This window comes from Bactrocera neohumeralis, chromosome 2 (genome assembly GCF_024586455.1).
Source record: "Bactrocera neohumeralis isolate Rockhampton chromosome 2, APGP_CSIRO_Bneo_wtdbg2-racon-allhic-juicebox.fasta_v2, whole genome shotgun sequence".
Taxonomy (NCBI): domain Eukaryota; kingdom Metazoa; phylum Arthropoda; class Insecta; order Diptera; family Tephritidae; genus Bactrocera; species Bactrocera neohumeralis.
In genome coordinates this window covers 57,487,185-57,503,043 of record NC_065919.1, presented here as the reverse complement: position 1 = coordinate 57,503,043, position 15,859 = coordinate 57,487,185, and the positions used below count along the sequence as shown (strand labels likewise).

Sequence of the window (15,859 nt, the reverse complement as noted above, 5' to 3'; positions counted from 1 at the left end):
GATTATAGCCGAGTTAACAACAGCGCGCCAGTCGTTTCTTCTTTTCGCTACGTGGCGCCAATTGGATATTCCAAGCGAAAATAGCATAGTTTTAGCAATTTTTAGGCTTTCGCTAAACGGAATTTTGTGGGGGTGTACGGAAGTCCTTCACTGACATCCATTATAAGCCAAGGAACGCATATACTAAGTTTCATTCGATTATCTAATTATCTTTCGGATTTTAACTCGTCGCCTTATACTGATTATATGCATCTACATATTTAACTTTATATCTTAGTACAAAACATGTGATGGTGAGACGTTGGAACATTATTTTTGCGAATATCCCGCTTTCAGCCGTTTAAGACGGGATACCTGCAACTACTCCCAATATTCCAATTAAAATAATCTTGTGCTGCTATTTCAACATATCCACTGGGTCACTAAATGGAGCTAATTGATTATCACTGTTCTTCTAGCGGTGCTAATGATGGCTTAAATACGACTGCATGCTGTCAGACACTACTGCCTCTCAACTAACCAACTAACCAAGAGTTTTTATAGTTTTACTTCCACTATTTCGGAGTATAAAATGAAAGCTCTATTGACAAAATAGTGAATTCTCACCGAAAACTTTAAATATTTGTTTATTTTAATTTTCCAAAAAAATTGCGTTTCAATTTGCCAAGCAATCGCCACATATCCGCTTGTCCAATGGTCACTCTCTTAACATGCCGACTTCTTATTGCCTGCTGGAAAATCAAAAGATAGTAATCCGAATCGGAAACCGCTCAATTTATTTTACGACTTGAACGGCGACCGAGTGCCCAACGGTCGGTCACTTGTTGTGACGCATGCCAATGAGCTTCGCAACAGGAAATTTAGGTTCTGGCATACGGAGCCAAAGTGATGGCGGAAGCACTTAGGGCACTCGCTCGCCAAGCAAACAAACAAACTGACGTGACGCCGTCAGCTACATACAATTGTAGGTAAATATACGTTACATATTTACTCTATACACGGTACATAATTCACTGTGTGTTTGAGTGTTGTTGTTGTTAGGCAAACACTCCATTTTAGCTTACAAGCTGCTTGCTTCGCCGCTCGTCTCTCATCGCTGCTTGCTCGTTCCATGTCAGCGCCAACATCATTCAAGCGCACACATTTGCACTTGATTAATGAATTTATGGTTGCGTTGATGGTGATGACGTTTTCACCCGAATTAGTGGGTAGCATCAGCACCTTTCCGCTACGCAACGAACCACAACCACTTATAACCGTACTCACCTACATATATCACACATATGTACTTGTATGCGTACACGCACACGCACACATGCACACAATTTAGTCTCGGTTTACGGCAAGATCTCATCGTTTATCGTTCGTACGTTTGTGGTGGTGATGGGTTAGGTGTGCACTGCTTATACTTACTCGTGCTTCATGGCACACAATTCACCAAAATCAACACGGTCAAATGGACATACAATGGTATGTGTCTATTTATATACACCTGCATATGTATTAAACTGAGTTGGTAACTGTTAAAGTAATGAAAGTTATGCGAAAAGTTCTTGCAATGAATATTTCCTCCTTTGGTTTTTGTTTTTGAAAGCGAAGCTTGCTGCCCCCTCAGATGATGTTTGCTCTACGTTGAATCCGTTGCTGTTTAATTTCTCGAAGAACTGTTTGCTTACTTAACTTAAGAATACTTAGACTTACTCGATTACGAATTGCGTAACTCAATGTAGATTATAATGGCATTAGCTTGTACTAGTATAAGCATGTTGTTGTAGTTCGAAAGCAATCACATTTTATTTTTTTTTGCTTGTAGATATGTTTCTTTAAGAATAAAAATAGTATCAATATGAAACTAAAAATGCTTTAATTGCATTGAACTACAAAAGGCTCCATAAGAAAGAATATAAACGTAATTTAAGACGAAGTAAAGCTTTCTACCACTTGTAAAATAAAAAAAAAAATAAAACAACTTTCCATATATGCGTATCAAATATACATATATTTGAGAATATTCTCCGAAAGTTTAAAGTTGATCCCGCAAATTCTTTCGGGGACATAAGCGTATTTCTAAGAATTTAATGGACCAAAACTTCAAATGCGTATTTATCGGAAAACTCTTTTCAGAGTGAGGAAATTTTCTCCAAAATATGCTCAATTAACCGGCTGGAAATTTTCCTATGACTTTACTGGTTTTGGAAGCCGCCATTTGGTTAATAATCAAAATTTTGTCAAGTCCTTCGATCTTTACCTGTTTTCATCTATTTTATATTAATTTTATGCTTTTTTTAATTTTTGGTTTTAAAATAAGTTTTTACACAATCTGAAAAATCGTTTAGTTCAGTTGTTCCAAAGCTATAATACCCTTCCCAAATACAAAAATTCCTTACAAGAATTTGAGTTTCTCGCATACGGTCAGTTCTATGCTAAATATCTTGTAAAATGAAAACGTTGTCCACTTGATTCCAATCATTCACCTTTTATACGAGTATGTCAGCTACATGCTACAGTAATTCGATCTGAACTATTTCTACGCAGATTTAACCATTGTTTTAGACAAAAATCCTCGCCGAATTTCTAAAATCATCTCGTCAAATAATTTCAATTATTCAGTTTGTATGTATGGCAAATATATGATATAGTGGTCCAAAATCGGCGGTTATGGCAAATGCGCAGTTTCATGGCGTGAAAAGGACGTCTGCCAAATTTCACATCAATATCTCAAAATCTGATGAACAAGTTCTCGTATTCGACTTAACTCGTTATGCCGATCATTTATATATTGTAATAAAAAAGTACGAAGAAAGAATTTGTTTCATAATTTGTATTTCTAACCAAATTTCGTGCGCGGAATTGTTGCGAATGCTGTGATGTGGTGCTCGAAAATTTGTTAGAGAAATGGTTAAAGAGCTCGATATATCTTGCGAGTCCGTTTGAATGATTTTGGTCTATATTTTGAGTATGGAACACTTTCTTGCTCGACTCGTCCCGATAAAGCAGAATTTTCGTGCGAATTCCGATCCTACATTCACGCAGAACATTTTAACCGCCGATGAGCGTGAGTTTGACATGCAAACAAGTCAACATTCATCATAATGAAAGGAATAAAAACGAGTCGAAACCAAAAAATCAAGCCAAAGCTGCTCAATAAGCAAAGTGATGCTCATTGATTCTTTCGATATTCGTGGTTTGGTGAATCATGAACTTCCTTCGCATGGACAGACGGTCAATAAGGGGTTATATTTGGCCGTATTGAAGCGCTTGCGTAAGAACATCCGTCGAAAACGGCCAGAATTGGGGAAGAACTATTCATAAATTTTACGCGATGATAATGCACTATCGCATCGAGCCCTGATTGTGAGCGAATTTAAAGCCAAAAATGAAATGAATACCATCAATCAACCACTGTATTCACCAGATTTGACTTTTCCCCCAAACTGAAGTTGCCGCTCCGTGGAACCTGGATGAGCTGAAAGTCCATCTCAAAAAGTGCTTTTGCAAATTTTCCGAAGACTGGAAAAAAGATTGGCATAAGTGTATTACCTCCAGTGGGGATTACTTTGAAGGCAACAAAATAAATATTGAAGAATAATTAAATAGTTTGTGTTTTATTTACAATTTCCGGGTACTTTTTTGTCACAATGTATGTATATATTTTAAGAGTACTCCAAAGTTTCTTTTTGTATCTTACAAGCTTCGTGGCATACTTAATATACCCAGTTCAGGGTATAATCATTTTTGTCTCCACCTGACGCCTTTTTGTGGAGGTTCTTCTGGAGATCAAGGGGGAGGCAATACTAAAATTTTACGTCAATATCTGAAATAGTTTTTGAGTTGTAGCCTGCTAAAGCGTAGCAGCTTTGTTTAAGCAATATTTGTCTAAACGCATTTGCTCCAAAGCATGTGTGTGGGTTTTTTTCGAATGTAGAAAGGTGCTACAGAATCCGTGTCATCAAAATTGTTTGTTTCAAGTGCTTTTCCTTCAAATTAAAACGTTTAGGCGGTATTAGTTCACTGGTTTAAAGTTCTGCATACCAAATACGCTCTCTGACTTTTTATGACTATGTGAAAGATATCTCGACCATTTGGAACTAAATGACGATCTTGGAATGCTTTCGTTGCATAGATGCAGAAACTGTATGCGATGACTGGCAACAAAGTGTACAAAATGGTAAACCAAAAATAGTGGAAAATATTTTGATTCAAATAAGGCTAACAAAATTAGCGCAAATAAGTTTTGAATTGTAAAGATGAACTCTCAACAAATCATATAAATTAAAAATTAAAAATATAGACGCTTCTGCTTTCATTATTTTTGCCGCCACCACCATACATTGACCAAATGTTATTTATTATAAATCATTTTATATTCAAGCGAAATCATTTTATGGCAATTTATGCATAACGAAAACTTCATATGCAAATACGGCATTTTCCTGCTGTCTCATAAAATATATGTCAACACTTAATTTCACACTTTTTCTAATTATCCCATCTACCCTAAACATCAAATTTCGATTAGCCGCTCGTAAACTTACTTACTTGAAGCAAAAGACTCACTTCATTCACACACCGAAAAAAGGACAACTTCCTGCAAACTCCCGGCAACTCCCGACAACAACCACCATGGCACACTATATATCCCAAATCAATTAGTACAGTTAATTCAATTTGGCCGTCGACATAAAAGTGTCATTTGGAGTGCAAACAAATTTCTAACAACCGTTACTCAACAGCAAGTCTGGATTTTCGATATTTTCAGCTCCATTTAGCTTAAATACATTTGTTGTTTGTGCACGTTTACTCATACTTCCCTTACTTTCTGGACTACATACATATATTTAACGTGTATGCAGAAAGGCAATCAAATTGCGAACACAATAGTGACGACTGGCTCAGCTTTGCAAAGCAAGCGAAGTGCAAAAGATTCGTTTAATTCAGAGCTGAATGCTAATTCCAACGATTTTAGTTTCGTGAATACGAAATCGTGTGCAGGTATTCATAGTTGCTGCCGTTTCATATGCTCAGTAGTCAATCGAGAATTTTGCTTATCTGTAAAGTTTAATGGAGAATCAAAATCACAATTAGCAAAAAGCACAGGTAGCATACATAAAAGCTCTTATTTGCCATAATGGTCCGATAAGTACTTTGACTACAACAAAAACGAATATTTTCGAATTGTAAGTTTTTTTTCTAAGCATAGTCTTCTTATAGCTCGTTATACTTATCTCAGTCATTCTACCCGCACTAAAACTATATTTTCTGGAAGGCAGCAATGTAAGCCATCGTGGCGGCGATAATTTCCTCCTGCGACTTAAATTTCTGTTCAGCGAGTGACTTCTTTAAGTTTAACAAAGTAACTAAGTTCGGGTGTCACCGAACATTTTATACTCTCGATTTTATACTCTCGAACGAAGTGATAATCGAGATTTCATTATACGTCATTTACATATTTTTCAAATACCGTATTTGTGTAAAGTTTTATTCCGCTATCATCATTGGTTCCTAATGTACTATATATTATACAGAGAAGGCATCAGATGGAATTCAAAATAGCGTTATATTGGAAGAAGGCGTGGTTGTGAACCGATTTCACCTATATTTCGTACATGTCATCAGGGTGTTAAGAAAATGTTATATACCGAATTTCATTGAAATCGGTCTAGTAGTCCCTGAGATATGGTTTTTGGTCCATAAGTGGGCGAGGCCACGCCCATTTTCAATTTTTAAAAAAAGCTTGGGTGCAGCTTCCTTCTGCCATTTTTTCCGTAAAATTTAGTGTTTCTGACGTTTTTTGTTAGTCGGTTAACGGACTTTTAGTGATTTTCAACATAACCTTTGTATGGGAGGTGGGCGTGGTTATTATCCGATTTCTTCCATTTTTGAACTATATATAGAAATGCCTGAAGAAAACGACTCTGTAGAGTTTGGTTGACATAGCTATAGTAGTTTCTGAGATATGTACAAAAAACTTAGTAGGGGGCGGGGCCACGCCCACTTTTCCAAAAAAATTGCGCCCAAATATGCCCCTCCCTAATGCGATCCCTTGTGCCAAATTTCACTTTAATATCTTTATTTATGGCTTAGTTAAGACACTTTATAGGTTTTCGGTTTCCGCCATTTTGTGGGCGTGGCAGTAGGCCGATTTTGCCCATCTTCGAACTTAGCCTTCTTATGGAGCCAAGAAATACGTGTACCGAGTTTCATCATGATATCTCAATTTTTACTCAAGTTACAGCTTGCACGGACGGACGGACGGACGGACAGACAGACATCCGGATTTCGACTCTGCTCGTCACCCTGATCACTTTGGTATATATAACCCTATATCTGACTCTTTTAGTTTTAGGACTTACAAACAACCGTTTTGTGAACAAAACTATAATACTCTCCTTAGCAACATTGTTGCGAGAGTATAAAAAAAGTGGTATGAAGCGGTCATATATAAAAATGTAAAGAATATAACAGATGGAACTGAAGTTTGTAGCTTAGTTCGGCATATTCAAACTTAACGATTAAAATCAAACTCTTGTATAGAAAACTTTGCTATATGATAAAATATTTTCAAGGACAAAGCAAGTGTACAATCTCCGACGAAATTGTTCAGATCAGGCCATCATAGCATATAACGGGTTTTTCAATAAGAGCGCTACAAAACTTTGGGATATCAATGAAATTCTTTATTTCTGTGAAAGTACATTCTATGCCATTTTGTGTGGAAATCGATTTATTTTACAGGGCCACCACGGGCACGCTTGCAGAAGTCCAGACGCTGAACCCCATTTACGACGGTTTTCAAATATAAATCGGCCGGTACTGCTGCAATTTCACGTTCGATATTCGTAGGAAGTTCATCAATCGTCGCTGGCTTATTGGCATAGACCATAGACTTGACTGAAATAGTCGAATGGCCCAACCCAGTCGGCCAATTGACTGGGCCATTTCATGAGATAACACGTTCACCAAACTTGGTTTTCAATAAATCGATTGTGACATTCACTGTGTAGCTTTTGGCGTTGTCCTGCTGGAACCACATATTCTCAAAGTCCATTTCATCCAATTTGGGTCAAAAATATTCGGTTATCATTGAGCGATAGTGATTCCCATTCATAGTAACGTGTCAGTCTTGATCATCATGGAAGAAGTGCGGCTCAGTGACGCCGCTGGTCTATAAACCGCACCAAACCGTATTTTTTCGGGATTGACGAAGCCATTCAGCCAGAAATGAGTTTCATCGCTGAAGATGATCTTTCGATGAATATCCGACTCTTTTTCGAGTTGTTGCTCAGCCCAATTCACGAACATACGACGAATCTCGTGGTCAAGCGGCTTCAGTTCTTGCGTCAGTTTGAACTTGTAAGGATGTAGGTCAACATTTTTTCGCAAAATTCGCCACAACGACGTCACTGAGATGCCCAACGCTTGAGAACGACGTGTGAGAGACCGATTTGGGTCTTCCTCAATTGATGCACTTGCAATATTCTGGACACTATGGACACTTCTTTATCTCACTGGTACGGGAACATTTTGTGATATGCCTGTGGATTAAAATTTTTCCACTAGACGCTGAATTGTTGATTTGACAGGATGATTATGACGACGATAAATGGGGCGTAGCGCTCTTAAAGTTGAGGCCACTGACTCCGAATTTCGGTAGTATATTTTAATAATTTTGGCTCGTTGTTGGGTTGTATATCTTTATATGATAAAATGGCAAACCTTATTGAAGAGAATTGTCAAAAGAAATATAAGGCGTCGTTGTGTGGCATGGGAACTATTTTATTTTTGGAGGGGAGTTTCGGTACAACTGAAGGTACAGTTTATTCTAGTTTGAAATAAAGTGAGTTTTTTTTCAATAATCGAAATTCGATTTCATGCTCACTCAAGCGGATTTAACCTCAATATTAGCCAACCGCAATATTGAATATAGTATATCTTGTGCTAAATTGCTCTTACTTTGCTAATTAAGCTAATATTTCACTGTGCCATGTTTCGTTAGTTCTCGAATGCTGAAACTTTAAGAATTACCCCGATAACGCCAACTACTTTTATATCCTCTCTATACACACACATGTAGCAAGCAAGCAGAAGCGCATGTAGCAAGTGAATATGCATGTAACTAACGCATACGCCAGCAACATTTGCTGCTCTGCTGTGCTTTGTTAAAGTTAAACAAACTTCCGAAAGGTCAGTGTCTATTACATGATTTGTGCAGGCTACAGCAAGCAACTTCTGCTGCTGCCACGCAGACTGCTCGTTAAACTTCTGCTGCGCTGTACCGAAATGCCAAAGCAATGGAAAAGGGAAAGAGAAAACTAAAATTTTCGCAAACTTTTGCTTTAGAGCGACGAAGAAGAAGAGAAATGATTTCGTGCTTTTTGTACTTTTTCTTGTTTGTTAATTAATTAGCAACTTATGTAAGTAGAGCACTAAAGCACACACGCTCTCCCACACATACATATGTATATACACACATGTGAGTGATGAGTTTGCTTTGTGGATGAAGTCATGAGCACGTCCAAAGGAGCAACAAGTGATTATGCTGAGAAGCAAAATTTCTGCATAAGATAACTGTACGTTGCAACTGATAATAAAAGGTGATAATTTAAGCGAGAGTTAGCTCATAGCGCTCTGCTGGCCGTTCAATTTCGTTTGCGCCTATTAATGATGATCTATTGTTATTGTTGCTCATTATCTTTTTTATTAATGATATAATTCCAAGCAAACTCCCTTAAGTCTGCATCGATGACTCAGTTACACTCTAAGGGTATGCCACCCTGCTTTGACTCAAATACACTCTGAAGGTATGCCACCCTGCTTTGAACCTTTATGCACACAAACACACGCTTACATACCGGCTTACTAGTTGAGGAATTTACCTTCATGTCCTTGGTGTGGAAGTTTAATTTGCTGCTAATGCCCTTAATGGCGAGTGAATACTCGTTGCAATCAGTTTGGGGTGCAATGCATTGATATCCCTGATTATTTCCGTACAAGCATTTCTCTAACATTTCCGCATCTACAACCCCCGTTTGCTGTTGCGTGGGGATACACGCTTCGCAATCTGCTTAAAGAATACAACTGCTGAAAAATTCACTTTTTTAATTTTTTTATGTCTTCATTTTTTTCTTTATTTTTTTTATCTTCTTTTTTTCTTTATTTTTTTATCTTCATTTTTTTTTATTTTCTTTTTTTCTTTATTTTTATTTTTTTTTCTTTATTTTTTTTATAGATTTTGTTTAGTATCAGTATCTTATCTCTTTTTTTCCTTTCCAGCTCTGCCAACGGAAATTGAAAATGGTGATAATACAGGGAACGCGCAGTTCATTGAAGGTGAAGAGGAAGAGTACGATGAAGAGGAGAATGAGGAGTATCCAGGCAAGTGTCTTTCACGCTTTTTATGGCTCTTAAGTGTTGTTGGTGTGAACTTCGCCAGCCATTTAAATTCGTCTACCTGACAAAAATTCTAATTTCACTGTTTGTGTTTTTTTCTCTGTTCTGGCGCACTTAGAGGAGAGACTTGTCGAGCGGCCGTTTAAATTTGAGGATTTTGCCAAAAGGTGAGTGAATGTTGAAATAATTACAATTATAATAAGAAAGGTGAGACTGATGAAGTCGTGGTGAAATCGATATACCAAATTATGATATGAAAATGAGGATTGCAAATAAGATTTTAATTTCGTAACTGAAATAGAGATTTTGAATTAGACGTAAATAAAAAAAGATAAAATTTTGCTGGAATTATTAATACTCAATGTAGGATTTTTTTACCTTACGCCAGTAATAGTCTTTGTAAATCCAAATTCATTTGCGGTATTGTTTTCAATATACCAAACCTTTTTTGTTTTTAATAATATAATATAAATATGATAGAATATTTAACTAAATATAATAGAAATTTTCACTTTTTGTTAAATATATACATATATATATATATAATCATACAGTGAGAGATATTGAACAACGAGATACTAAAATATTGCTTACTGTACATAAAATGTCATCTTATGAATCAACATCCAACATCAGCCGTTTCTATTTCTTCTGTTCTAAAGCACGGTCAGAATTCAAAGCAGCTTTCCTCTGTTCACAATTACAGCAAAAGTTTAATGCAGCTTAGTATCGTTTTTAACCAACAATTGCTAAATGGACTCTCAGGCTAGTTACCTTATATTAAATATCAGCTCATACGAAAAGTTTATAAATACAGTATACTCTGAACAAATAGTTCGAGAGTGAGGTAGCTTGCTCGCGTTGTCCTTGCCTATAATGTTGTCATTTCACAGTTTCCTAGTGCTGAGATCAATATAATATTAAAATATTTCAGAAAAATAAAGAGAAAGTTAAGATATGAATCGCCCTTAGTAGTAAGAAAATTAGAACCTAGATTGTTACTTGGTTATATAAGCATAACGGGGTTTTCAATAAGAGCGTTACTAAAGATTTTTTAAATAAAACCAAAACGATTTAGGATATCAATGAAATTCCTGTAAAAGTATTGATATTATGTATGAAACTCGAAGTACATCAATCGTCGTTGGCCAGTTTTCATAAATCATAGACTTGACGTAGTCTAACGGCGTCGAATCGCACGACCCAGGCGACCAATTGATTGGGTCATTTTGTGAGATAACACATTCACACGTTCACCAAATTTGGTTTTCAATGAATTAATTGTGACATTCGCTGTGTGGCTTGTGTCGTCGTCCTGTTGGAACCTCATATTTTCTAAGTCTAATCGCGGTAGCGATTCCGATTGACGCCGCCAGCCTGACCAATAACACATATTTTACTTCTTGACAAAGCCATTCAGGCAGAAATGAGTTTCATTGCTGAAGATGATTTTTCGCTGAAAATCCGGATCATTTTCTAGTTGTTGCTCAGCCCAATTCACGAACATACAACGATTCTGGTAGTCAAGCGGCTTCAGCTCTTGCGTCAGTTTGATCTTGTAAGGATGTAGGTCGAGATCTTTTTGTAAAATTCGCCACAACGAAGTCACAGAGATGGCCAACGCTTGAGAACGACGTGTGAGAGTCTATCTCAACTGATGCTCTAACGGCAGCAACGGGAACTTTGTACTTTGCCTTTGGATTCAATTTTTTCCACTAGAAGTTCAGTTGGTGATCTGACAGGTCGATATGACGACCATAACTTGAACGTAGTGCTCTTCAAAGTTGAGGCCATTGACTCTGAATTTCGGAAATAAATTTGAATGAGTTCGGCCCGTTGTTGGATGAGATATCTTTCCATGCGGAAATGACAAACCCTACTGAAAATAAATGTTAAAAGAGCGGAAAAAATATGACGGTGTTTTGCTATCATTATCGATCTACTTTTGTAGCGTCCCTATTGAAATACCCGTTATAATAACATTGGGCATTCCTCAGCGACGATATAGATGCGCAGGTTTTTTTCCAACTTTTTAATTTCATATAACGACCTTTTATAGCATTGGCATCATACTGAACTCTTCTTTAATGGCGAAAACTACTCATAATTCCATTCGTATATCTTTGTACTTAAATCATGTGAGCTCACCTAAAAGTTTTCGTTGTAATTCATCAAATTTTTCTCTCAGTCCATCGTGAAACCAATTTCCGAACTAAATTAACTAACAGACATTTTTGCATACAAAAGAATTTAAAACGAAACTATTTTTTTTGAATTCAGCAATTCCAACTTAGTCATGTTTCGGTCTACTAAGCCGCACTCTCCAAAGCTCCTCAAATTTTTATCTTACTTTTTAAACCAAATTTTATCTCTCGAAATTCTAACCAACTCACGCTTTAAATTAAATTTTCTCCTACTTGGAATCGAGGTTTGCTGTATTGCGCCTAAAAGCAGACCATACCACATTAGCATTGCCGAAAACCGACACTTCAAATTAATTTAGTGTGCTTCTTAAGCATCCCAAAACACAAAGCCAGAAAAAGGGTTAGATTTCGACAAAAGCAATTTTGCGGCAAACAAAGAAAGAAAAAAGCATACGAACAATAACAACAACCTGCAGCAATGCTAAGTAGCAGTAAAAAATGCAATAAGAAGTAAAGTAAAAGCGTTTAGGAATGCGAGCAGCCCGCGGCCAGGCTCAACTTAACTAATTTATTGTATTTGTCTGCCAGCCGGGAGTCATATTTGGGCAAAATAAGTGGAAAATAAATTTAACAGTTAGCCGCTGCCGCTTTGCGTGTATGTGTGAAGGAGAAGGCAAATGTGAAAGCGAAACTGCTGAAGGGTTTCACGCCTCAAGTCGCTTTGTGCACGAACAATTCCGGTTTTAAGACACTCGCATTTAGTTTAATGCCGCGCACTAGGTATTATTCTTAGTTAGGTTGTTGTTGTTGTGCGGGTACTGCCCCGCGCCGGAGCTAATTACATGCGCGTCAAGTTGCGCGGTCGTAAAAGGATTTAGAATGGCGCATTTCGACAGTGAAATCAAAAGTGAAAGTTTATTTGCTGCGTATTTTTAATTTCTTCTCCCACACGCCATTGCCTTATGTATGTATATACGTTTTACTGTTATTTTGGTAGGCAAATAAAAATACTAAAATTAAATTACTGTAACGAAATTAAATTCCGCTGGACTTATTTTTATTTCCGCCGACGGCATAATGAGCTTAAGGCGACGCTTTCCCACCGCCAGCTTTTTAAATGTGTCTCTGTGTGCCTGCAGCACTGTGCATGTGTATCTGTGGCGCTGTGTGCATGTGTTCAGTGAATGGAAGGCGTCAGCGGTAGTGCGCTTTTAGGCGCCGTGTGCGCATTCACGAAATGAATGAGTTAATTACATAAGAAAAATGGGTTTTAATTTGATTTGTAGGCAAACGAACGCGCGCACACACACATACACTTCTTCTTTTGTGTATTTGTGTGGCTGGTTTAACGGCATTGCGATGTGTTGTGCAATGCCAGAAAACGCGGCAATTATTTGGGCGAGCGCACATGCGGTCCTCTGTGTGTGTGGCCTTGTGTTCGGTTTGACTTTAAGGCCAACGCCTCGTTGGACTTAATTTGCATTTGTTGTAGCGTTTTCTTTTCAGCCCGCTTTACTGGCATGCTGAAGTATTGTTTTTGGCGCGCACGAACAATTAACTTGTTGTGAAATAATGCCAGCTCTCCAACTCCGCAGTTGCTACAATTTGTTTGCTTCAAAAGAAATTAAAAAAACAAAATTAAAAAATAAAAAAAGAATAAATAAAAAATAAAAAATAAGAAGAAGCGTTAATTTCACACAAGCTATAATACCCTTCATAAGAAAAAAAATTAAAGAGCTTCATTTTGATCGATCATATTTTATGAGCTGTATGCTATAGTGGTCCGATTTCATCAATTTCTTCAGATATTATATCCTTGCTTTGGATAATAATTCGCGGAAAGTTTCATGAAGATATCTCGTCAAATAAAAAATATTCCATGTAAGGGCTGGATTTTTAGAAACAAGTGTGTATGGCAGCTATAGGCTAGATTGATCAGATTTGAAAAATTTCTTCGGGGATTGCACAACTGGCTTAGGCAATATTGCAAGCCAAATTTGGTAAAGATATTTCCCCAAATGAAAAAGTTGTCCATACAAGCACTTGCTTCCGATCGTTCAGATTCCGACAAATGTGCATCTTCTTAGGTATAAAAGAACATTCGCAAAATTTCAGATGGATATCTTGAAGAATGGGAGACTAAATCACTTATATACAGACATATGGACAAACCGACAGACATTCCGATAGACATAACTAAATCAACTCAGCTCAATATGCTGATAATTTTTATGTATAATTTATAAAGTCTGCGATGTTTCCTTCTGGTTGGTCTGTATACTGTTGTGGGTATAAAAATTACTACAAAGAAATGTTAAAGGATTACAGAAAAGTGTACGCACTGAAATTAAACATTGGCGGCGCTCATTTTCAACATTTTCAAAGTCAATCAGACAATAGTTTCCCTTTCTAGCTGGTTAATCTGCAGCCGCATGCCTCAATGTCATTCACTTGAATTTTATTTTTAATTTTTTTCGCCTTTATTTTCAGCGAAATCTCATGCATCTCACTGGTCTGGTCTCCACTTGACAGACCAATTCTGCGCTAAAGCTTACTTATTTACTGCTCTGTTTTTAATCGCCTTCTGCCCCACTCACCACTTCCAGTCATATTTATTTTTTTACTTCATTATTTTTTAATCTTCTTTTAAAATTCATTTTCTTCTTGTTTTTTTTCTGTGTTGCCTTTCCAACTGCTTTCCTATTTTGCAAAGTTGTGCAAACAATTGCGGCGCTGTCTCTGCAAGACTCTCTGCTCTGCCAGCTAGTTTGCCGTCGTTTTAATTAAGGATCCTTCATCCTCCATAGCGCATTGGTGCGGATATCCTTCATTACGCTTAGTCAATTCGTTCTTTGCATTGCATGTGGCGGTGACGGTGGCGGCACAGCGCTCCTTACATACGTACATATTTTTTCATTAGTCGTACGTTTGCCCCCCGCTCTTGAGTTTTGATAGATTTTGAACAAAAGAAAAGTATCTAAAAGAGTGTAGTGATGCTTGTGACAAAGCAGCAAAGATAGTGGTCACTGATTTCACACACAAAAAAAGAATAAATATATATATGCTTGTGTGTGTGTGTTTTGTATACTTAAAGATTAATAAGAGGAAAAGTCGAAAATGCAAGAGTGAGAAGCTTCAAATATCTTCACTAAGTGAAGGCAATTCGCGAAGTTAGGTTTTAGATTTCTTCAAAAATTCCTTGCTAAGACTTTAAAGCTTCTAGGGGATAGTTGGCCTATTTTTAATATATATATTTTTTATATTAAAAATCATTTCCGACCGGCCCTCGAACACAAGGTAGCAGAACTTCTTACGGGATCTTATGAAGTAAAATGAAAAAAATACGTGTTTTAATTAAACAATAAACCAGATATTGGACGAAGAAAACACAAAATCTGAAACGCTTATTTTTAGTGGACGGTTTGACAAAAAACAGAGTAAATTTTGTTGAAAATTTCGAAAATTCTGAACAAAAAATATTTGGTTCAGGAACTTTGTAAATTATATCTCAAAGGCCTCTACAAAATCTCAATAAGTCTAGTTGAGTCTTTTGCGGAAAAACTTAACAACCTATTTTGAAAACACAGTTTTGATAAACATGCATTTAAAGTATTAACTGACTGTAAATTAAGACAAAAAAGCACCTGGAAATTGTTATTAAAAAAAAATGCAAAATATTTAATTATTCGTCAAAATCTAATTTGTAGCCTTCAAGTAATACACTTATGCCAACGATTTTTCTAGTTCTCGAAACGCTTTTCTTAAGCACTTTCTGAAATTTCCCTCAGCTTCTGCAGCGAATTTTGTTTTATCTCTTCGAAAACGTGTTTCACAGAACGGGAATTTCAGTTTGAAGCACAGAAAAACTCACACACAGCCAAATCTGGTGAATACAGTAGTTGATCGATGGTATTCATTACTGTTTTGGCTTTAAATTCGGTAACTTTTTTTTAAAAAAATCAGTTTTATTGGGACAAATCGATCAAGAACGACTCGCGAGCGATGTCGAGCTCTCTTGCCATCTCTCTAAAACTTGCCTGACGATGCAAGCAAGCACCATATCCTTCGCTGTTCTAATATTTTCATCAATTGAAGAGGTCGAATGTCGACCAAAACACCAGGCATATCTTCAATGAGCTCTCGACCGTCTGTGAAGGCTTTGTACCCCTCACAGGCTTGTGTTTTTTATAAAACTAAATCACCTTAAGCCTCTTCCAACATTCGATATTTTTATCTATTGTAAAAATCGCAAGGCGTACAGCCTAAGGTGTGCGGACTTAAGAAGCTGCTGTAAAGAACTGGTTGATTGATAGATCGCGCTTATA

At 36.9% G+C, this 15,859-nt stretch overlaps 3 protein-coding genes across 3 annotated transcripts in view; 2 read left to right on the top strand and 1 right to left on the bottom strand.

Moving 5' to 3' along the window:
- Positions 1–15,859, top strand: part of LOC126751778 (uridine phosphorylase 1) — a 453,502-nt gene that overhangs the window by 96,966 nt on the left and 340,677 nt on the right. The window lies entirely within an intron of this gene.
- The window catches only part of LOC126751772 (acetylcholinesterase), a 454,065-nt gene that overhangs the window by 136,982 nt on the left and 301,224 nt on the right, over positions 1–15,859 (bottom strand). The window lies entirely within an intron of this gene.
- The window catches only part of LOC126751768 (protein timeless homolog), a 571,553-nt gene that overhangs the window by 529,593 nt on the left and 26,101 nt on the right, over positions 1–15,859 (top strand). The window contains exons 13-14 of the mRNA XM_050462284.1: positions 9,274–9,375; positions 9,509–9,557. Coding sequence (XP_050318241.1) covers positions 9,274–9,375; positions 9,509–9,557 — 151 coding nt within the window. The remainder of the gene's footprint in view (positions 1–9,273; positions 9,376–9,508; positions 9,558–15,859) is intronic.